This window comes from Felis catus, chromosome A1, assembly GCF_018350175.1.
Source record: "Felis catus isolate Fca126 chromosome A1, F.catus_Fca126_mat1.0, whole genome shotgun sequence".
Lineage (NCBI taxonomy): Eukaryota > Metazoa > Chordata > Mammalia > Carnivora > Felidae > Felis > Felis catus.
The window spans coordinates 133013467-133037257 of NC_058368.1; the positions used below are offsets into that span (position 1 = coordinate 133013467).

The 23791-nt window shown below is 37.2% G+C and overlaps 1 protein-coding gene across 5 annotated transcripts in view; it reads left to right on the top strand.

Moving 5' to 3' along the window:
- The window catches only part of SREK1 (splicing regulatory glutamic acid and lysine rich protein 1), a 50054-nt gene that overhangs the window by 14978 nt on the left and 11285 nt on the right, over window positions 1-23791 (top strand). For 3 of the 5 annotated variants that reach the window (XM_003981024.6, XM_006927762.5, XM_006927763.5), the window contains 8 exons: window positions 122-237; window positions 5621-5785; window positions 5927-6105; window positions 7312-7442; window positions 8321-8435; window positions 13431-13550; window positions 13920-14288; window positions 17746-17841. In XM_003981024.6, the coding sequence (XP_003981073.1) occupies window positions 122-237; window positions 5621-5785; window positions 5927-6105; window positions 7312-7442; window positions 8321-8435; window positions 13431-13550; window positions 13920-14288; window positions 17746-17841 (1291 nt within the window). The remainder of the gene's footprint in view (window positions 1-121; window positions 238-5620; window positions 5786-5926; window positions 6106-7311; window positions 7443-8320; window positions 8436-13430; window positions 13551-13919; window positions 14289-17745; window positions 17842-23791) is intronic. The other 2 variants (XM_006927764.5, XM_045061470.1) reach the window with 1 other exon arrangement.

A 23791-nucleotide genomic window follows, 5' to 3' on the forward strand; every position in this document is an offset into this window, starting at 1 on the left:
ACAGATCTGATAGATTCATTTATTATTATTATTTTTTAAGTGCAAGGGTAATTGTAAAATCATAGTGTAAAGTTTGTGTGGTGTTTCTGCTTTCCATAATGTTTGGAACTTGCCTCTGCAGGTAAAATTCCAGAGGAATCCAAAGCTCTCTCTTTATTGGCTCCTGCTCCAACCATGACAAGTCTCATGCCTGGTGCAGGCTTGCTTCCCATTCCGACCCCAAATCCCTTGACTACAGTAAGTATTACACACCCTTTTTTGAAATGGATTTATGTTTACTTGTGTAATTAGCTGAATAAAGAGCTTAGAAAATTATTTCTGTTTAAAATTTTTTTTTTAAATGAAAAGGATTCAGAATGTCTACTTAAACACCTCCCTCCCCCCCCCCCCCCCATCACTGACAGTTTAAACTGACTTTCGGAATTACTTCTGAAGTAATTGGCATACATTTAAATTTGAGAACTAAATAGATTATTCATTAGAAAATCAGTTATTGACACTTAGCATTTTAGATCACATGGGGAATTGGAAAATCTTGGTAACTGTATTCCCCATTTCATGAAGACTAAATCTATTAAAGTAAAATAAAATGACCCATAGCTTTGTAACAGGAAAAAAACCTCTGAGAAATATTTGTCTGATATTGAGAATATGTAACAAGATAAAAACATGGCAGAAATATTTTTTTCATTAACTGTGTACAATTAAATAGGAATTTATTACTGTTTTTGTAATTTCTAGGAGGGGTTAAAAAAGATTTTGCTGCTACTGGGCTCTTGGTTTTTTGTTTTTGTTTTTGTTTTTAGAGCAAGAGAAAGAGAACATGTGCATGAGGGTGGGAGACAGTGCAGAGGGCGAGAGAGAGAAAATCTCCAGAAGGCTCCATGCTCAGCACAGGGCTTGATTCCACTACCCTGGGATCGTGACCTAAGCCTAAATCAAGGCTCAGTTCCTCAACCAACTGAACCACCCAGGTGCTCCTGGGCTCTTGGTTTTTATGTAAAAGATTCCAGTCATATTTAATTTAAAGAAGGGTCATTTTTCTTCAAAAATTAATGGAAGCCAAAATATAAAATTCACCTTAATTGCAAGTTGTATCTTAGCTTTGTGGTTTTAGATTATTAGGGGATGAACTAATACTAGCTTTATGATAGTAATTTTTTTTAAATACTTCTTTTCTTTCTTATTTTTAAAAATTTTGAGTAATCACTTCACCCAGCGTGGGGCTTGAACTCACAACCCAGAGATCAAGAGTTGCATGCTCCACCAACTGAACTACAAACCGACCCCCCCCCCCCGCCCCCTCTTTTTAAAGTAAGCTTTGCCCCTGTTGTGCTTGAACTCATGACGTGGAGATCAAGGGTAGCAGGCTCTACTGACTGTATCAGCTAGGTGTCCTGGGATGGTAGTTTGTTTAATCAGGTTATAAAAGTGGTCTTTGAAACTTTGAAATGCACAATTTTAGTTCTTGTTTGCATAAGATTGTTCTGCTGGAGACCTGCATTGTGATCCGTGGTGGGAAAATGCTTTTTTTAAAAAAAATGTTTGTTTATTTTTGAGAGAGAGAGAGACAGAGCATGAGCAGGGGAGGGGCATAGAGAGAGGGAGACACAGAATCCGAAGCAGGCTCCAGGCTCTGAGCTGTCAGCACAGAGCCCGACGCGGGGCTCAAACCCACACACTATGAGATCATGATCTGAGCCAGTCAGATGCTTAACTGTCTGAGCCACCCAGGCGCCCGGGAAAATGCTTTTTTTTTTTTTTTTTTTTTAATTTTTTTTTAAACATTTATTCATTTTTGAGAGACAGAGAGAAACAGAGCATGAGTGGGGAAGGGGCAGAGAGAGAAGGAGACAGAATCCGAAGCAAGCTCCAGGTTCTGAGCTGTCAGCACAGAGCCCGATGCGGGGCTCTAACTCACGAACTGCGAGATCATGACCTGAGCTGAAGTCAGACGCTCAACCAACTGAGCCACCCAGGCGCCCCCTGGGAAAATGCTTTTTAATAGAACATCTGATCATTTGAGTTGGGCTTTTTAGAAATTTTCTAGAAAATTTTAATTTGGTTATTTTGTGGTATATTTTACCATATCAATTTCTGGATCATTACCTTTTTCTTAGACAATATTGTCTTCTTATCTTGAAAATTCTTAGGGTTTATTTAGCAATAGCGTAAAGTTTTTATTTAATTTGTTGCCTTGAGAGGAAATGGTTTTCTCTTATTTCAGCTGTAGATATCTATTATGTTGAAATTTAATTTATGAAGAACATATTGAGTTAGAAAACAAGGAAGTGGCCCATTATGACTTGGTGCTTGCTTACCTCGCTGACTTTTTTTTCTACCTGTTTTCCTGGCTTACTTTATATTGGCCATATTGGTTTTGTTGTTTCTTGGATGTTACAAGCATATTTTTGCCTTAGGACTTTTGTACTTTTGTATTCATCTCTGCCTAGAGTATTTTGTCTTCAGGGAGACCATAGTTTCTATGTCAGAAAGCAAAAGTGTTACATCAGGAACCTAGATCATCTTTACCCCATCAAAGACCAAAAGGGTAAATACTTCGGTTTCTTAGACCAGAGCTGGAAAGTAGACTAATAAAAAGAAGGGTAATTTTATTATTACAGAGCATCCACATTCAACAGAACTTTCTGCTGTGCTGGAAATGCCTGTGTCTGTACTATTGAGTGTGGTAGCCACTAGTAATATGGGGCTGTTGAGCACTTGAATCGTGGCTCTTGTGACTGAGGCTCTGAATTTTAATTAAAATTCACACAGCTGTGTCTGATTAGTGACAACCCTATTAAATAACATAGGTATATGCAGAATGGTATAGTAAAAAGAGACAGAAAAAAGTTCCTAAAGAACTGAATGATCTTTAAATTTGAGATACAAAGGGGTTGGATTAGATGCTTTGGAAAAGCCCATTCCAAGTATAGTGTCCCAGTGGAGAAAATTTGCAGATCAAAGAGATTTACAACTGGAAAGTCCTGTTTAATGCTTTAAATCCATGCAAAACTAATAAATAATAAGACCCATATTTGTTACTTAACTTAATGGGATGTAGTAATTCTTTTGCACAGTAAAACAAATTTAATGTTATGCTCAAACATCTTTGTACCTTATACAATAGAAGACAAGGGGTGAGGGGAAAAAAGGAGTGTCAGTACAGAAGCAAACATGGAGAAAAACTAGGCTCAGATGGTGGTAGTCTTGATTCATAGAGATCACTCACTCACTCTGAACTAAGATATTTTATACAACTTTATGATAACTTGAAATGGTAATGCTGAGCAACAAATCTAACATCTGTTAGCAAGATACCACAGATTATAGTATGTGCTATGAAGAACAAAACAGTGATGTTGTAGAGAGTAAATGAAGCTTTATATAAAGTCAGGGAAAGCCTCTTAGAGGGGATCGGTGACATGATACCTGAAGGATTTGACTGGCAGAAGCTGGGAGAAGAGTGTTTTGGCAGAAGGAATGCCAAATGAAATGCATCAGGTGGGAAAAACTTGGGTTTTCAATGAATAAATAGAATGGCAGTCCGTATAGCTGAAGCTTTGTAAATGGGGGTGGTGGAAGTATGTGTTGTGAGATTTTGGAGAGAGAGATAGGGTACTGATTATAGGGCTTTTTGGTCATGGAAAAGAGTTTGAATTTTATTCTAAAGGTAATTAGAAGCCACTGATTAGTTTTAAGCAGGGTAAGACATGACTTTGGCATGTTTTAAGAAGATGATACACAGGCCACTTGACAAGTGTAAGTGATAATTGTTTCATCAACTTACATTTTCACCTTTACGAAGTCTTGTTCTTTGGTATTTGCTTAATCTTAGTTTGTAATAATATACAATCAGTGTTCAAAATTTTCTTAAATTGCATAAATGGAAAGTTGTAGTGTTTTTTTCCCCCTTGAAATGTCTTCGCATTTTTCTGCAGAATTTTCCATTTTCAAATTTTGAGATACTTTCTTTTCTAATTTAAGTTCACATTAAAAACATGTTCCTTGGGGCACCTGGGTGGCTCAGTTGATTAAGTGTACTGCTCTTCGTTTCGGCTCAGGTACGATTCTGCAGCTTCGTGAGTTCAGGCCCCATATTGGGCTCTGTGCTGGTAACGTGGAGCCTGCTTGGGGGTTCTCTCTCTCTGCCCCTCCCCCATTCACGCTGTCTCTGTATCTCAAATAAATTTTAAAAAAGTTCCTTAATGCTTGAACTAAAAACTGAATTTAATTATGTTACGAAAGATCATCCAAAGGTTTTTTTCTGTTCCTACCAGAGTATAAGTAAGTTTAATATTTTCGATTTCTTTTCTTAGGTAAACTTTGTACCTGTTTTAGTTTTAGTCTGTATATAGTGGTTCCCTGCCTTTACCACTTGGTAGCTCAGTAGCTTTGGGAAAATCATTAACTTCTGTAAGTCTTTTTCTTTGTGAAATTGGCATAATATTCATATCTATCTTCTAGGGTTAGCAAAAGTTAGGAGCCATGATTATTAACTATTAGGAACTTAGTCACTGTTGCTGAATGCCCAGGATACACTTGATTCTCACTATTTGTGAATTCTGTGCTTGTGAATTCACCAACTAGCTAAAATATGTTTGAAACCTCAAAATCAGTACATGGCGGTACTTTCTGGTCATTTCTTGACCCACAGAATGATGAATAATTTGAATTGCTTGATATGTTCATTTTCAGCTAAGTTCAAACAGCAGTACCCTGCCTTCTTGTCTTACCTGTAATGCTGTGATATTTTTTGTGTATTTTTTTTTTGCTGATTTTGCTTTTTAAGCTAGTACCCAAGTATTGAAGTGCTGTCTCATGTTCCTGAGGGGCTGGAAGGCTGTGATGGGCCTTACGGAGAAAACCCAGGGGTTAGATAAGGTTCATTGAAGCACTGGTTGATAGTGCTTCTGGCTGTGAGTTCAATGTTAATGAATCAGCATTATATATTACATTAGGTGTCTTTAACTAGAAACAGATAAAACAAGATAATGCAGTTATTGGTGATGAAACTGTGACCAGAAGCTTTCAGGAACCTAGCCCTGTATTTTCCCTAGGAGTGATAACATATTCAGTAATCCAGTTCATGGCAACTTCATAGTACGTAACTACTGTGAAAATGAGAATTGACTGTTCATTTTTAGTTTCAAGTTTGAAAGTATTTAAAATACCCAGATAAGAATTATGTTGTATTTCTGGGGTGTTTCGGTGGCTCAGTCAGTTAAGTGTCTGGCTTTGGCTCAGGTCATGATCTTGTGATTAATGAGTTCGAGCCCCACGTCAGGCTCTGTGCCCACAGCCCAGAGCCTAGAGCCTGCTTTGGAGTGTGTGTCTCCCTCTCTCTCTCTCTGCCCTTCCCTGATTGCAATCTCTCTCTCAAAAATAAATAAACATTAAAGACATTTTTATGTCTTTAAAAAAAAGAATTAGGTTACATTTCTAATTGTACATAGAACTTCTGTGACCTCACTTTCAATAATTTAGACACACACCTGGACTCCCTAGTCACTTTCCATTCTTGTTGAGTTGATTGTTGCTTTTTAAGATTAAAGAGTGGTAATGTTTGATGCTAATAGAAAATATGTGATTTTTTGTTTGTTTGTTTGTTTTTTTGTAGTTGGGTGTTTCCCTTAGCAGTTTGGGAGCTATACCAGCAGCAGCACTAGACCCCAACATTGCAACACTTGGAGAGATACCACAGCCACCGCTTATGGGAAATGTGGATCCTTCCAAAATTGATGAAATTAGGAGAACAGTCTACGTTGGCAATTTGAATTCCCAGGTAACTAATTTAAGAAAAAAGTGAGTGGTAGGACCTCTTAATCTTTTCCCATTCTTAAAAGTCCTATCGATTGATAAAATAATATTTACCTAATTTTTAAAAAAGAGTATACTTTATTAAAGCGTGACTTTGTTTCTTCAGACAACGACAGCTGATCAACTTCTTGAATTTTTTAAACAAGTTGGAGAAGTGAAGTTTGTGCGGATGGCAGGTGATGAGACTCAGCCAACTCGGTTTGCTTTTGTGGAATTTGCAGACCAAAATTCTGTACCAAGGGCCCTTGCTTTTAATGGAGTTATGTTTGGAGACAGGCCACTGAAGTAAGAAACCCTAAACAAAGAAATTTTAATGATTTTGGAAAAACTTAAAGTATTGCTGATATAATTAAGGCCTTTTTTTTTTTTCTTTTTAATAGTAATTGGCAATTTGTGGAAAGGAAGACTTTGTGTTAAGTATAAATGAAATACATGGGTTACTTACCATTTTAGTCTTTAAAGTTATATTTCACAATGTCTTATTTTCTATTTTATAAGATCTGATTTGATGTTAACATTATATGCTTTGTGTAATGATTGTAGGTCTTTTTCTATAAGCTATAATAAGATTGGTTTTGCTTTATAACTAGACTTACAGATGATTTAACATAGAGTTGAACTTAGAGTAATACAGTAATGAGAATTTTGGTAAGTCCAAGATCCCAGGAAGAAAATAGTATTAAATATTTAGAAATGCTTTAAATCATACATTTTGAATTTTAATATTTTCTGATATTCTTGTTTGCAAAATGAAAAATTGGTGTAGACTTTACATGTTCAAGACCAGAAATTCTATTTCATGCAGATTATTGAGGCAGCAGTTTTATCTGAACTTCGTAGGTAATTGCATTAGTTATACAGCTTGATCACGATTCAGGTATGAAAGGATAAAAATCTCTTTCTAGTGAATGCTTGTCTTCTCAATGTGAAAGGGGTAAAGCGAGACTCACCAAATTCATTTATGTGCATCAGAGAAACCACTGTAACCTGCTAGGGAAGAGTTTTATCAGGTGCTTCCCACGTTCAAAGTTATAGCTGACTCACCCATGGTTCACAGTTGATTAAAATTGTGCACATAATACACAGCTTCCCCTTCAACCTCCTGGGCTGCAGAGCTATCAACAAAATCTTGTAAGACGAGAAATGATTCATTTTAATATTGGTGTTAGCATTTTAATTTATTATAATTCTAAGTTGTGTGGAAAAGCACTTGTCCTGGTATATTGAAGTTGTTAAAGAAATCAACTAGGGTTCAGTTTTTCCTTCTTTTTTTCCTTGCTTTTGACTTTGTTAGCAAGAGGTAAGGATGGGTGATAACGAGAAGAATTATGGTTTTGATGTTGGTTTTGGTTATTCTGTATTTAGCTGTATTGTTCTTAGTGTGCTTTCAAGCTGTCCTCACATATGTAAATCTTTGTATCATGTAAACATTTGTTTTATGTTTTGTAAAATATGGTGTGTATTTGTGATATGCTAATATTTTTAATTTAGAATTAATCACTCCAACAATGCAATAGTAAAACCCCCTGAGATGACACCTCAGGCTGCAGCTAAGGAGTTAGAAGAAGTAATGAAGCGAGTGCGAGAGGCTCAGTCATTTATCTCAGCAGCCATTGAACCAGGTAAGGCAATAGTGTTGTTACATAGGTCACACTTTAAGATCAGAGAATCGTAGAACTGGAAGGAATTTTAGAAATTATCTTGGTTAGTCCCTTCATTTTACAAGAAGACTGAAACTCGAGAAAGAGTAAGTGACTTACTAGTGTCTAAGGTCAAAGAACTGCTTAGCCCAAATATGTTTTCCCTTGATACTGAATTTTAAGGCACATTAACTTGAGTTAATCAGTTCTTTATATTTTCATAGCACAGTTAGTGCTCAAAACTGATTTGCTTAAAGCAAGGTATAAATGTTATTATGAAGCTAAAAACAAGAACAAATATACTTAAAATGTTCTAATTGAGAAGATTCACTTTCCTTCAAAGTTTTAATTTTAAAAATAGGAAAGAGAACCCATGATTCAGAAAAAATACAGGGACTGTTTTAGCAAGATAAAAAGGAACACCTACTGAGACTTTATGTTGCTTTTACTAAAAGTTAAAAATCCAAGCAAAAATGTGTAGGTGGTTTACAGTTGAGCACATTTTCTAAATTAGCACTCAGAATTTAAGCTTCGCTCTAGCAAAATAAATGGAGAGAAGATTTACAGTCACTGTCCTAGGAATTACAGACATGTTATAATCGTACGTTATGGCAGCAACAAAATACTACGAACAGCTGTTTATAATCATCTGGTTTATATGTACTGCTGCAGGGTGGCTGCACTCAACGAGTTTATGCAATGACTTTCTTGGATGTTTCTGAAGGATAATTGCACAGGAGGAGGATGTACAGAGAGTAGGCCCCTTGCACTATATGTGGTACATTCCACTTGTGCCTGATTATTAACTGGGATCTTTAATTGTTCTGAGCTTACACTGCAAAGTGGTTTTTTCCTCCCAGAGTCTGGAAAGAGCAATGAAAGAAAAGGCGGTCGATCTCGTTCCCACACTCGCTCAAAATCCAGGTCTAGTTCAAAATCCCATTCTAGACGAAAAAGATCACAGTCAAAACACAGGTGAGAACTTCTGCTATCATCTTCTAAAGTTTTGTTGTCTTGTATTTAAAATAGTTAAGATTTTCTGATTTTTCTTTAAATACCAGAATTTAGAAACTTCAGCGGAGTTCAGGAATTATGGTTACCATTAAATGTTGCTTTAATTATAATACTGTAGTTAAGAATGAAATTTTATCTAATCAGTGTATAATTTTTATGATCTCAACTAATTTTCAGTTTTAGAAGTTAGTTTTCTTTTGTAAGGTGCTCTAATCCTGAATTTCCTACGACTAAACCAGCCTTCATACAGAACCGGCAGAAACTTTTCATTCTTTTTATTGAGAAAAGGGAACTCCACCCAACCCTCTGTCTTCTCAAGGCTTGGGGTATAGAACTTCAGATCTTGGTTTCCAGTAGTTACCTATCTCTAGTCCCATGCGTCAAAAGGGGTGCTTCACATCTTTGGTAACATTGATGGTAAGAGCCTTCTGCACCTACTTTGGGAGCTGAAACACAGGAGTAACTTGGCAGCTGTAGCTCCAGCTGTTATGCTTCAACTCTGTTTCTTTTCTATTTATCTTTTTGTTTTTGTTGTTTCTGTATTTTGAGAGAGAGAATGCGTGCGTGTGAGTAGGGAGGCATAGAGAGAAAGAAGAATCCCAAGCAGGCCCTGCACTGTCAGTGGGTAGCGCAAAGAGTGGTTTGATCCCACAACCGTGAGATCATGACCTGAGCCAAAATCAAGGGTTGGATGTTTAACTGACTGAGCCACCCAGCTGTCCGTATTTATCTTACTTTTGAGTACAGTTCTATCCTTTTAATTTTCTTTATTAAAAAAAAATTCTGTTTCGTTGTATTTAGTCCAGAGTGGACCTCAGAATGTAAACTTGTGACAGCATCTTGATTTGAAGTGTCCTAAAGAATCGTGGCTAAAGTGATAACTTCTGTTGTCTTCTTTAAGATACAGAGGGAGGTGATATTGAAATGTGAAATTGTATATAATGGATCCTAATTACGTGTTATATGTGCGTGCATGCTGCAGTCTAAAGAGAAGGGGTAGAGGAAGGTGTGTGTGTGTCTGTGCTGGGTGTGTGGTGGTATTAGAGGAGGAGGAGGGCTTGAGGGGAGGGAAGAAAGGAAACCAGTATGTGGTATGTTGAACCTCTTTAGCAAGCTCAGTTTAGTCTGTTTTTCTACGATACCAAGGAAATTAAAGCAATGAAATGGAAAAAAAAAATACGATGTTCTTTGTTTGACTCTAGTGAACTATTCTTCTAGCTATTTACTCGTATATACTTTTCTGTTATTAGTTTGTAAAATCTTGTTGGGGATATGGTTTTACTGTTTCCCTTCAAGGCCTTCCAGCAAGGCAAGTTCAGATCCAAGTGAAGGAAGTTGTGTCACATACAAGAAACAAGGCAGTGCCACAGGAGCCAGAGTTGGAGAAGGAAAGTGGTACAGAAACAGTGGTACTAGGTTGTGGATATTTCTGCAGGTTGACAGGCTGTGATGAAGGTAAAGGAGTTACAGGAAATACAGAATTGAGCTGAAGAGTAATTACTTTTTTTCTGAAGAAAAAAAGAGACCCAAGACCTGAATCTCATTTTGTGTTGATGACAAGATGTGTGCTCCAAGTCTGATACCTTCATGGTTTTCTAAGGTTGGAAAAAAGCAAAACTTGATTAACATTTGTTTCTTTGATGAGGTCTGTGAATTCAGATTTATCTGTTGGAGTATATTATTTAATTCTGTTTTAAGGTGCTTGGTCTTATTTTAGGTTAGGTATATTTGGATATTTTCCCTTTCCAAGGGTTAGTGGGAGAAGGATTATTCAGTCTAAAATGAAATTTATGAAATAAATATTTAAAGTAATTTGTTAATTGTTCTTAATTCGTGAGAATGCTTTCCTGTAGGTCTGACTACATAGCAATAGAAATTGCTTGGGTTTTTTTTTTTGTATTTTTTTTTTTTAATGTTTATTTTTGAGAGAGAGAGAGAGTGGGGGAGGGGCAGAGAGAGAGGGAGACACAGAATTTGAAACAGACTCCAGGCTCTGAGCTGTCAACACAGAGCCCAATGTGGGGCTTGAACTCAGGAGCTGTGAGATCGTGACCTGAGCCAAAGTCGGATGCTTAACCTACTGAGCCACCCTGAATTACTGGGTAATTTCAGGTGTTCCAGAAATTGCTTGTTCTTGACATATACATGCACATATATATATACCTACCACTCACATAGATTTATTTTATGAATTTGTACTATTTTTTATATATGTAGAACCACATGTGACCTTTACTGAGCTCATAAAGAAATACAAAAGAAGATAGGTTCTTTTTAAGGGGACAAAAAAAATCCCTTACTCAGAAACATTTGACTTATGGATCTTGATATGGAGGAAGCTACTCCTGTTACCACTTCCCTGGTAGGGGAGGAGGGGGGTGGTAGGCATTTCTTGGCTTCCCCTCCCCTGCTAGTTGGATTTGATACCAACCTCAGCTCTGGTTCTCCCCCACTAAACTTAATAGCAGGAGTGTGAGTTTAGAATCCTTTGCTTTTGAAGGCCTACCCTCTTCCACTTTCTCAGCATTCTCAGATGCTTCTAGATCCCTCCTTCTAGGCCCAACACCCCTGCGCCCCCATCCTTTCCCAGTTCCTTCCCCTTTTATAATAGGAGGTAGGAAGGAGTTTCTTATCACTTTGACCTTCATGAGTAACCTTGACAGACCAGCATGGGAACTCTTAAGACATTTTATATTATTTTAATGGGAAACAGCGGACTTAGAGTTGAACTTTGATGAGACATAATGGTAAGTTGCCCTGTATTTGCAGTTTAATTTATAAATGTAGTTTTGTATTTTATGCTAAAATAAGATCTAATGATCACTGAAGTCTTTATCTGTGGTTGGATTAGATTTGCTTTTGACTTGAAGCTTTTAGTGATCCTAATCACAACACTTCTTGTAGGTGACTAGTGGGTGAGATAGGGACTTGAAAGTATTTAATGTCAAAACTAAAATACTACAGTAATTACTCTTGGGACTTTCAAACTCTGAGGACCATAGGGTAAGATATGAAGTCACGTGAACAGTGTGCTTTTTTAAATTAATTTTTACTTACTAAGGCTACACTTAATTTTTTAAAAGGTGTTTCTTTGTTTAAGGTTGGAAAGCAGTGTTGGAGGAAAACAAAATTACTATGTATATTTTCAGTAAGATTAACTAGAACAGAAATGTTAAGACTTTCAATTAAGTACATAGAAGCAAAGGCCTTGTAAAATATTACCATTATGTGGATTCCTATAAATGGATTAAAAAAGTTTTCAGTTTTGCCTTAATATCTAGTACTTGACTATTAGTAATAAAGATGTCTACAAACTGACTTACCTTCTTGTATCAAAAATGTGGTATGAAGATGACCATATAATTTTAAAGCAATATAATAGATGAGCGATTCAGTTGAGAATTAGCTATTAGAAGACAAATTTTAACTAACTGAAAAATGTGTTTAAAAAACAAGATTTGATTAATGGAAAATTGGAGATTTTTCTGGTTTTTTAGCATACCACAAACATTTAACTGTATGTATTTTATAGATCTTTGTTTTTAATTCCTGAAAACATGACTATCAAGATGAATTTTAATTGTATAAAGCATACTTGTGGAAATTTATATGATCTCCTTGGAATATATAAAGATAGAAAGTTTTCACTTATGTTAATTATTAATAGTGATGTTATTGAGCGTTAAGGATCTTAAGCATTTACTCTGTGCCAGACTGCTAGGCAGTCTTCCGTGTATCATCTGACTCAGTCCTCATGACAGCCATAGGTGATGTAGGTATGATTTTGACTCCCAACTTTATAGACGAAGAAACTAGGCTTAGAGAGGGTAATGACTAGCCGGAGTTCTCAGAGCCAGCTAGTGTGTGGCACAGCTGTGTCAGAGCCGGATTGTTTCACTCCAAAGCTGGTGAGTCTTACCACTTTGTTATTTAAGTCGTGTGCATTCAGTTTTGTTATATTTTAATACATAGTTGCTAAGATATGACATTATGAGAAAAGTCACGTCACATAAGATTTCAGTGGGAAGAAGGGGCCTAGAGAATTTCAGAATTGGAGTAAGAGTTATTTTTCCTGCAAGAATTCCAGTAATAAAGGTTTCTTTTAATAGCTGTGTTTATGTAGTTATAAAATCAAGGTCTTGCGAACCCAACATTTAATTATATATAGCTTTAACTCATGAGTGATGTTTACTTTCCTGTCACACTAGCAGCATAATTAGTACTGTGCATCTTTAATACATTCTTAGTGTATGTTATGACAAACCTTTCACAGCCATTTAGAGAAACCATTCAGGCATACAACCACTGTTTCTTGTCGGACTTTAACCACAAGCTGTCCTGTTCCATGTAAGTCAAGAGTTAAATTTAATTTATGCTATAAAAACTTGTTCTGTGAGAGCAGTCCTATAATAATTGGTATATAATAATTAGCAAAGGAAAGCCAAAAGCCACACTTGGATATACCAGCTTCAGTCTGACATAGAAGAGAACTTAATTTCTTTCTCTGTCTTTGTGTTCTGGATAATGAACTATTTGGTAAAGTTGCCAATAAATAATTTATTTCAAATAATCTAAAGCATTTCATAATAGAGAATTTTAAAATACTGATAAATACTGTTGGGGTCAGTTTAAAATTTTTCTTACCTGAAAGACATCTTTAATTTTTTTTTTTTTTAATTATTTTTTTTCAACGTTTATTTATTTTTGGGACAGAGAGAGACAGAGCATGAACGGGGGAGGGGCAGAGAGAGAGGGAAACACAGAATCGGAAACAGGCTCCAGGCTCTGAGCCATCAGCCCAGAGCCCGACGTGGGGCTCGAACTCACGGACTGCGAGATTGTGACCTGGCTGAAGTCGGACGCCCAACCGACTGCGCCACCCAGGCGCCCCATTTAATTTTTAAAAACAAATTCTAAGAGTAAGTTTTGACATTCCAACAACTTGTTTTTCTTTAGGAGTAGATCCCATAATAGATCACGTTCAAGACAAAAAGACAGACGTAGATCTAAGAGCCCACATAAAAAGCGCTCTAAATCAAGGGAGAGACGGAAGTCACGGAGTCGTTCACGTTCACGGTGAGTTTTGGGGAAGTTAGTGTTAATTTTTTTATGGCTTCATTTGTTAAAAAATTACTGTGGTTTAGGTTTTTAATGGGAGGCATGCAACTTATTTCTGATTGTTTTAGTAGTGATTAATATTGATTGCCATTGATTTGAGTCTAATGATCAGAATGACTCTTGAGGTTTCTAAAATACTTAATTGAGCCTGATAATTGTTTCGTTTAGCAGCTTCATGTGCACCTGGGTTATATAGAAATTATTATGTAATGTATTCTAAGCTAGTATAAATTGTGTTTATAATTGTTGAGGACAGAGAGGGAGGTCCTTTTTGGGGAGTAGAATAATTTTAGTTGTGAATTTATTTATTTATTTTTGTTTTTAAAGGGACAAGAGAAAAGACACCCGAGAAAAGATCAAGGAAAAGGAAAGAGTGAAAGAAAAAGATAGAGAAAAGGAAAGGGAAAAAGAGAGAGACAGGGAGAAGGAACGTGAAAAAGAAAAAGAACGGGGTAAAAACAAAGATAAAGACCGGGAAAAGGACCGGGATAAAGACAAGGAAAAAGACAGAGAGAGAGAGCGGGAAAAAGAGCATGAAAAGGAGCGAGACAAGGAAAAGGAAAAGGAGCAGGACAAAGAAAAGGAACGGGACAAGGACAGATCCAAAGAGATAGATGAGAAAAGAAAGAAGGATAAAAAATCCAGAACACCACCCAGAAGTTACAATGCATCAAGAAGATCTCGTAGTTCCAGCAGGTTTGATAATGCTTAAAATTTTTACTGGTGACAAATGAATACGTGAATTATTCCATGCAAGAGAAAACAGTCCAATAATACGAGAACATTTCCTTCTAATTGCAGAGTAAACATTTCTCTCTTAGAGCATTTGCCACAGTGTTGAATCTGTGAGGAGAAAGATATGATAATCGGGCAAAATGATCTGAAAAGTTTTAACTGTTGTAATCCACTGTTTTAACCCTGGTGGTGGCAGTGGCTGCTATTGCATATTTTCTTGGAGGATGAGGTAGCAAGGGCGCGTTTTTCTTTTCTTTTCTTTTCTTTTCTTTTCTTTTCTTTTCTTTTCTTTTCTTTTCTTTCTTTCTTTCTTTCTTTCTTTCTTTCTTTCTTTCTTTCTTTCTTTCTTTCTTTCTTTCTTTCTTTCTTTCTTTCAAATAGGGAAGAATCGATCTCAGACTTCTATATTTCTTTGGAATGATATGGTAAATTTAATATGAAAATGATTATTAAAATTGCAATTTTAGTCCTTTTTGTCTTTTTAATTTTTACTGCTCTCTTTTCTTGAGTGAGTGCATCATGTTTAAATTTTGGTTTTCGCTTATCTGTCAATTTTAAGGTTTTGCTTTTTTCTTAGAGATTGTTCCCTCTATTAATAAGTACACTGCCACCAGGTGGCAGCAGGTTGCCATAGTAACAGCTGCAAAAAAGAGGACCTTCCTTGATTCAAGATTATCTAAACCTGTATCCATTACTTCAGAGGATACCATAACTGATAAACGGAGATTCCTAACTTGTGTTAAGCTAGATATTAAAAATACATGTGTTAGCCAGTGTTATGTATACTTTAAATGTGGTTTTGCATAGAAAATAATTGGAGATGAATGTATATTTCCTGTTTTTATTAACTTTAGGCTGTTCTTAATACCAGTCTTTGGTTAGGTAATACAAGATAATTGCAGGCATTTATTGAATGCCTTACCATATACCAGATTTTGTCTCAGCACAGTTTGTCATGACCTACCTTATTTAATCTTCACAGTAAGTCTGTGAAAAGACTGTTACTATCATGGTTTCAAAATATGAAGAAATTGAAGCTTAGGGGAAATTCTCCATCTGCTCTGCACTTTCTTATTAGAAGTACAGTAGCTCTTTTCTCTTCTTTTTAGGAGGTTAAGTTTAGTTGAGAGTTCTATAACCAGTACTTGGTACCTGATTTTAAAAACTGCCTCAGAAGGATGAAGTTGAGAGCAGCAGTCTATGTTCAAATGGGGCTTATAATAGATGGCTGCCATATTTTGGCACACCGGACCTGAAACTGAAGAATTACCTTGGCCTCATTGCTGTGGATACCAGTTGAGCCTCACAACTGCCGCTTCACTGCACAGTGATTTTATTGTCACATGTTCTGTTGTGTTTATGTGGTCATTTAGTCACTACCCTTTGTAACACAAATACTGTTTTGATTCCTTTTAAATTCAGTTGCATTTCTTTTTTGTTGACTTTGAAATGTTTAATTTTTTCAGGGGCCATTTTAAGTTGTTTGACATTCAAGAAAGTTCAGATATTCACATTCATTCTTAAATATATTCTTAACTAGCCACTGGGGCCTGGAGAATAAACGCTGACTGACATCCGTTTCTAAAGGTTCAGAAGTTTGGAATGTTTCATGCTTTCACAAGAGCTTGGCGAAGAGTTACAGTTTGTTAGCTTTTAGCGTTTTTCTGTTTCTCATGGGCTCTGAATTGTTGAGTACACAGAAAACATTTTAACTGCTCAGAAAAAGAGTGTGCTTGGTATTTTTATTTTCAAGATTGTCCCCTAATCTGCATTTTTTAAAAAAATTTTGATGTTTAAGCAGAAAATATTTATTGACACTGGGTTTGTGCGAGAGACTGTACTTGGTGCTTTACAAGTATTATCTTAAATCCTCATCACAGCACCACAAGGCATGAGTTATTAACTCCGTTTTCCAGTTGGAAAAATTGAGACTCAGATTATGTAATATGACCCTAGTTATGCAGCTGATAAGGTGTGGAACCAAAGTTTCAATCTAAGTCTAACCAACTACAGTTCTTCAAACTACAGCTGACTGCTTTTTTATCAACAAATTGACACTCTAGATTGCTGTCTTTCCAGCCTTAGCTCTCAGTGACATCAGGTATTAGTCATTAGATGTCCCCCTGTACATAGTGCTTCTTGAGTGAAGACTTAAACTGGTCAGAGTAGAATCATTTTGTGTAAACACGTAAGATACACTGACATTCTCATGCTGTGAGATAAGTACCTCCCGTACTTGTGCTGAGCCGTTAAGACATGGCATTAACTGAATGGAATATCGTTACCTAATTTTCACTTTAGTCAGGACGTGTAATTTTGGGGCGTCATGGAACTATAAATTGGGTAATGGATGAGAGAGCCTTAGGTAGAATTGGAATTGTGTTTCCAAAGGTCTTGAGGTTTTTTTTTAAACATTTGTATCTACCACATCTGAGCATTATCTAGTTTTTTTTATATTTTATAATGAGAGGTGTTGGCAAAATGTTTTATTAGCCTAGAATCTTCTTGCTGAAGTGGTATGGAGGACTTGAATTCTAGGGGATTTGGTTCTTTCACCTATATGGCCCAATAATCAGGGCTTCTTGTGAGATAGGTCGTTAGACACATTAATTGTAATTAGTATGTTCCCCTGTCTTATCCCCTGAATTATGGACATCTTGAAATTCATTGTTTCTCATTTGGCCAGATTTTCAATGAAGTAATTTTGAATATGCATTATTTGCTAACAAGTTAAGCAAAATAGTTTTTAATAATACTAAACAATGTTAATCAAGGTAGTAGTTATTTTTTATTTCATATTTAAGCCCCAGGCTTTAACTGTTTTACTTTTGTCTTAGCAACTTGTGCACTCAGTTTTAAATGAATAGAGTAATAAAATGGTAGGAAGTTGGAGGGTAAAACAATTTCTCTGGAAAGTGAATTAATGTAAATACTTTTTTAGAGACATTCTAAATGCTCAGATCTGATAAGTTCACTTTTTACAAGCCAGCTTAATCTTTTAGTTCTTGAAAAGGGCCTATTACCTTGTTAAGAAATAATCCACAGTGGGGCAGTGAGGAGCTAGAAGCATGACAGAGGATCTGGATAAATAAAAAAATGTTTTAGATGCTGAGGAAGAACCTACTTGAGAGAATCAGAAACATCTAATATTCTTTCTATTCAGGAAATTATTGTTCACATAAACCAGATGAAAAGAAGGTCTTCTACCTTTTCCGTTATGAAATCTTAGAACATATTTTCCATGTCTATAAAATTGCTCAGAATTTGACCTGCACTGAAATGAGATAACATGAGTTTAAACTAACCTTTTAAGAATACTGTTCACTTGAGAGCATTAAGGATTCTTTTGCTTTTGTATATTTGAATTGTCCTGTATTTAAATTGCTATATTTTTAAATGACATATTTTCATCTTTCAGGGAAAGGCGTAGGAGGAGAAGCAGGAGTTCTTCCAGATCACCAAGAACATCAAAAACTGTAAAAAGGAAATCTTCTAGGTCTCCGTCCCCTAGGGGGTAGGTTGAAAGCATGTGCTAAATCCAAGGACCGAAGTGGGGGAAGAGAAATTTTCTTTTTAATCTATTTTTAAACTTTATTTATTTATTTTTATTTTTTTTAATGTTTTATTTATTTTTGAGAGAGACAGAGTGTGAGCGGGGGAGGGGCAGAGAGAGAGAGAGGGAGACACAGAATCCAAAGCAGGCTCCAGGTTCTGAGCTGTCAGCACAGAGCCTGACGTGGGGCTCGAACCCATGAGCTGTGAGTTCATGACCTGAGCTGAAGTTGGACACTCAACCGACTGAGCCACCCAGGTGCCCCTGTTTTTATTTTTTTAAGGCTTATTTATAGAGAAAGAACATTAGCAGGTGGGGGGCAGACAGAGGGAGAAAGACAACAGGAACAGGGGAGGGCACAGAGGGAGAGAGAGAGAATACAGGCAAGGGAGGGACAGAGAGCGAGTGGGGGCCAGAGAGAATCCCAAGCAGACCCCATGTGGGGCTCAAACCCACAAACCCTGATGAGATCATGACCTGAGCTGAAATCAAGAGTCGAATGTTTAACCGACTGAGCCACCCAGGTGCCCCATTTTTAAACTTTCTATTTTGAATGAGTAATGTTTTATACATTTTCATGTTTCAGAAATCACAACAGTATAAAAAGTTATACATCAATAGGTCTTAACTTCACCTTTGCACTCATCTACTCTGTCCCCATAAGTAATGACTTCACTTTTTTGTATTGTAGATCCTTTCAGTTTTGTGTATAGGTATACAGTATGGAAATAGTTTTTTTCCGTATTTCTTTCTTAAAAGGTAGTACAAAATACACACTGTCGCGCCCTTGCTTTTTGTTACCCAACTACCTGGAGATCTTTACGTATTCATCAGAATGTTGCTTTGTTCTTTTTAACAACTGCATGGACTTCAATTATGTGGCAGTAACGTGGTTTTATTTAACCATCCTGTGGTAGAATGGGTTTTCTTAATTTTCCTATTGTAAATGATACAGTACTGTAATGAATAGCTTTGAACTTACTTTGTCCTGTGCAGGTGCATGGGAAAATTCCAGAAGTGGTATTATTGTGTCAGAGATGAGGCATGTTTGATTTTGAGGAGTATTTCTGTACTGCCTTCCAAAAGGATTGGCAGCAGTTTGCACTTTAACCGGCTGTGTATGAGAGTACCTGTTTTCCTATAGCAACAACATACTATATTATTAAAGTTGTGGATTTTTGTCTGTCAGATAGATGAGAAACGGTACCAGTATCTAGTAATTCTAGTTGCATGTCTTTTAAGAGTGAAGGTGACCATGCCTTTATATATTTGAAGGCCATTTTTATTTCCTGTGAGTTGTTCGTGTACTTAGGCCGTTTTTCTATGGGATCTGGTTTTTGTTTGTTTTAAAAATTTTCTGGGGCGCCTGGGTGGCACAGTCGGTTAAGCGTCCGACTTCAGCCAGGTCACGATCTCGCGGTCCGTGAGTTCGAGCCCCGCGTCAGGCTCTGGGCTGATGGCTCGGAGCCTGGAGCCTGTTTCTGATTCTGTGTCTCCCTCTCTCTCTGCCCCTCCCCCGTTCATGCTCTGTCTCTCTCTGTCCCAAAAAATAAAAAAAAAACGTTGAAAAAAAAAATTAAAAAAAATTTTCTTATTTCCAGAGCTGTTTTTTGTATTCTTTTTTTTTCCTCTTCTTTTTTTAACTCTACCCCCATTGTGAGGCTTCAACTCCTGGCCCCTGAGATCAAGAGATGCTCTTCTGACTGAGCCAGCCAGCCCCTGTATTAGGGAGATTATTCCTTAGTGATTTGATACCAGGTCTCATTCCTAGTTTGTCATTTGTTATCAGAAATTACTTACGAGACTTGATTATACAAGTTCTTGATTTTTTTTTAAAGTTTATTTTGATAGAGCATGTGAGCACGAGTGGAGGAGGGGAAGAGAGAGAGGGAGACCAGAGAGAATTCCAAACAGGTTCCACACTCAGCACAGAGCCTGACTCGGGACTCAAACTCAGTAACTATGAGATCTTGACCTGAGCCAGAATCAAGAGTCGGATGTGTAACTGACTGAGCCACCCAAGTGCTTAAAGTTTTTGATTTTTATATGATTTCTCAAGTTTTTTCTTTTTTTTTTCTATTTTTAAAAAATGTTTATTTATTTTTGAGAGAGAGAGGGAGGGAGGGAAGGAGGGAGGGAGGGAGGGAGGGAGGTAGAGGTTTGAACCAGGCTCCGTGCTGACAGCAGAGAGCCTGATGTGGGGCTTCAACTCACAAGCTGCGAGATCATAACCTGAGGTGGGGTTGGACGCCTAACTGACTGAGCCACCCAGGCGCTCTCCTTGCTGCCCCGCCCCAACCTTCTTTTAATGTAAACTCTGTACCCAGCGTGGGGCTCAAAACTCAAAACCCAGAGATTGAGAGTTGCATGTTTTACACACTGAGCCAGACAGTGCCCCTCAAGTGTTTCCTTTTATGACTTCTGGATTTTGAGTTATAAAGTTAGAAAGGTCTTTTCTAGAGAATTCCCGCCCCCAATTGTTCCTTTTCATACTTTATGGTTTTAGGTTTTGCATTCAGGTAAGCTTTCTTATTGATCAATACCATTTCTTAAAAACTCAGCTTTTCTTTTTTCTTTCTTTGTTTTTTTAATGTTTATTTTCAGGTACTGAGTGTTTCTATTTGTGTTTGGGTCTGTTTCTGGGTCTTCTCTGGAGTGGTTTGATGATTCATGCCAGTGCCCATGATTTTTATTATTCGGTTTGTGTAATATTTTTTTAACATTTAGTAGGGTCGATTCTCCTCCACACTTCTGCTGTTTTTTTGAGCTTTCTTGACCATTCTTGTGTGTTTTTCCATTTGAACATAAGAGTCAGTTGTTGAGGTTCTAAAAGTAAAATCTGGTGATGATGTGAATTATAGTTGCATTAAATTTCTTTCTTTCTTTCTTTCTTTCTTTCTTTCTTTCTTTCTTTCTTTCTTTCTTTCTTTCTTTCTTTCTTTCTTTCTTTCTTTCCTTCTTTCCTTTCCTTCTTTCCTTCTTTCCTTCTTTCCTTCTTTCCTTCTTTCCTTCTTTCTTTCTCTTTCTCTCTTTCTCTCTTTCTCTCTCTTTCTCTCTTTCTCTCTCTCTTTCTCTCTCTCTTTCTCTCTCTCTCTGTTCCTTCCTTCCTTCCTTCCTTCCTTCCTTCCTTCCTTCCTTCCTTTTCCTTCCTTCCTTCCTTCCTTCCTTCCTTCCTTCCTTCCTTCCTTCCTTCCTTCCTTCCTTCCTTCCTTCCTTTCTTTCTTTCTTTCTTTCTTTCTTTCTTTCTTTCTTTCTTTCTTTCTTTCTTTCTTTCTTTCACTTTTTTCTTCCCAGTTACTTAAATTCAAGTTAGTTAACACATAGTGTATTGGTTTCAGGAATAGAATTTAGTGATTCATCACTTACATACCATGCTCAGTGCTCATCAGAAGTGCCCTCCTTACGCCTATCATCCATTTAGCCCATCCCCCACCCACCTCGCTTATCAACCCTCAGTTTGTTTTCTGTCTTTAAAAGAGTCTCTCTCGGGGCGCCTGAGTGGCTCAGTCGGTTAGGCGTCCAGCTTCGGCTCAGGTCATGATCTCACGGTCTGCGAGTTTGAGCCCTGCGTCGGGCTCTGTGCTAACAGCTTAGAGCCTGGAGCCCGTTTCAGATTCTGTGTCTCCCTCTCTCTCTGCCCCTCCCCTGTTCATGCTCCATCTCTCTCTGTCTCAAAAATAAACAAACGTTAAAAAAAAAAAAAAAAGTCTTTTATGGGGGTGCCTAGGTGGCTCAATTGGTCAAGCATCCAACTTTAGCTCAGGTCATGATCTCATGGTTCATGAGTTTGAGTCCCACATTATACTCTATACTGACTGTGGAATGTGCTTGGGATTCTCATACTCTACCCCTTCTCTTTGCCCCTCCCTCTCTCTCTCTCTGTCTCTCCAAATAAACAAATAAACTTAAAAAAAAAAGTTAAAAAAAATTTAATCATTAAAGTCTCCTGGTTTGCATTCCTTTGTATTATTATTTTTCCTTCCTTCCCCCATGTTCATCTTTTTGTTTCTTAGATTCTACATATGACTGAAATCATATGGTACTTGTCTTTCTCTGACTTATTTCGCTTCGTGTAATACACTCTAGTTCACTCCCTCCACGTCATTGCAAGTGGCAAGATTTTATTCTTTTTGATCGCTGATTGTATATATATACCACCTCTTTATCCATTTATCAGTTGATGGACGTTTGGACTCTTTCCATAATTTGGCTGTTGTTGGTAATGCTGCTGTAAACATTGGGGTGCATGTGCTCATTTGAATCATCATTTTTGTATCCTTTGAGTAAGTAAATACCTAGTAGTCCAATTGCTTGGTCACAGGGTAGTTTATTTTTAACTTTGTGAAGAACTTCCATACTATCTGAGTAGCTGCACCAGTTTGCATTCCCACCAGCAGTGTAAGAGGGTTTCCCTTTCTGCACATCCTTGCCAACATCTGTTGTGTCCTGAGTTGTTAATTTTAGCCATTCTGACAGATGTGAGGTGGTGTCTTATTATGGTTTTGATTTATATTTCCCTGGTGATAAGTGATGTTCAGCATTTTTTTTCATGTGTCTGTTAGGCATCTGTATGTCTTCTTTGGAGAAACTTCTTTGATAAGTTATCAGTACTTTATAGATTTTGCATACTAGCCCTTTATTTAATAAGTCATTTGCAAATATCTTCTCCCATTTTGTCATTTGCCTCTTAGTTTTGTTGATGGTTTTCTTCACTATGCAGAAGCTTTTTATTTGATGAGGTCCCAATTGTTTATTTTTGCTTCTGTTTCCTTTGTCTCTGGAGACATGTTAAGTAACACCTTGCTACAGCCGAGGTCAGAGAGGTTTGCTTCCTGTGTTCTCTTCTAGGATTTTGTTCCTGTGTTACATTTAGGTCTTGGGTCCATTTTGAATTTATTTTTGTGTGTGGTGTAAGAAAGTGGTCTAGGTTCATTCTTCGGCTTGTTGCTGTCCAGTCTTCCCAGCACCATTTGTTAAAGAGCTTCTTTTTTTTCCATCAGATATTTTTCCCTGCTTTGTTGAAGATTAGTTGACCATATAGTTTTGGGTCCGTTTGTGGGTTCTTTATTTTGTTCCATTGATCTGTATGTCTCTTTTTATGCGAGTACCATACTGTCCTGATAATTACAGCTTTGTAATACAAGTTGTGGTCTGGAATTGTGGTGCCTCCTGCTTTGTTTTTCTTTCTTTCTTTTTTTAAAAAAAAATTTTTAATGTTTATTTTTTTTATTTATTTATTTTTTTTTATTTTTTAAAAAAAAATTTTTTTTTTCAACGTTTATTTATTTTTGGGACAGAGAGAGACAGAGCATGAACGGGGGAGGGGCAGAGAGAGAGGGAGACACAGAATCGGAAACAGGCTCCAGGCTCTGAACCATCAGCCCAGAGCCTGACGCGGGGCTCGAACTCACGGACCGCGAGATCGTGACCTGGCTGAAGTCGGACGCTTAACCGACTGCGCCACCCAGGCGCCCCTGTTTATTTTTTTTTTAAGAGCGGGAGAGAGCACTAGCCGGGAAGGGACAGAGAGAGACGGCTCCAAAGCAGGCTCTGCTGTCAGCACAGAACTTGATGTGGGGCTTGAACTCATGCACTGTGAGATCATGACCTGAGCAGAAGTCAGATGCCTAACCCACTGAACCACCCAGACGCCTCTTTTTTTTCTTTTTCTTTTTAAAAAATTTGTTTGCTTATTTATTTATTGAAAGAGAGAATCTCAAGTAGGCTCCATGCTGTCAGCACCGAGCCCAGTGTGGGGCTCAGTCACCACCTGAACCAAAACCAAGAGTCAGAAGCTTAACTGCCTGAGCCACCCAGGCACCCCTTGCTTTTCTTTTTCAACATTACTTTGGCTATTTAGGGTCTTAACCAGGTTTCATACAAATTTTAGAATTATTTGTTCTAGCTCTGT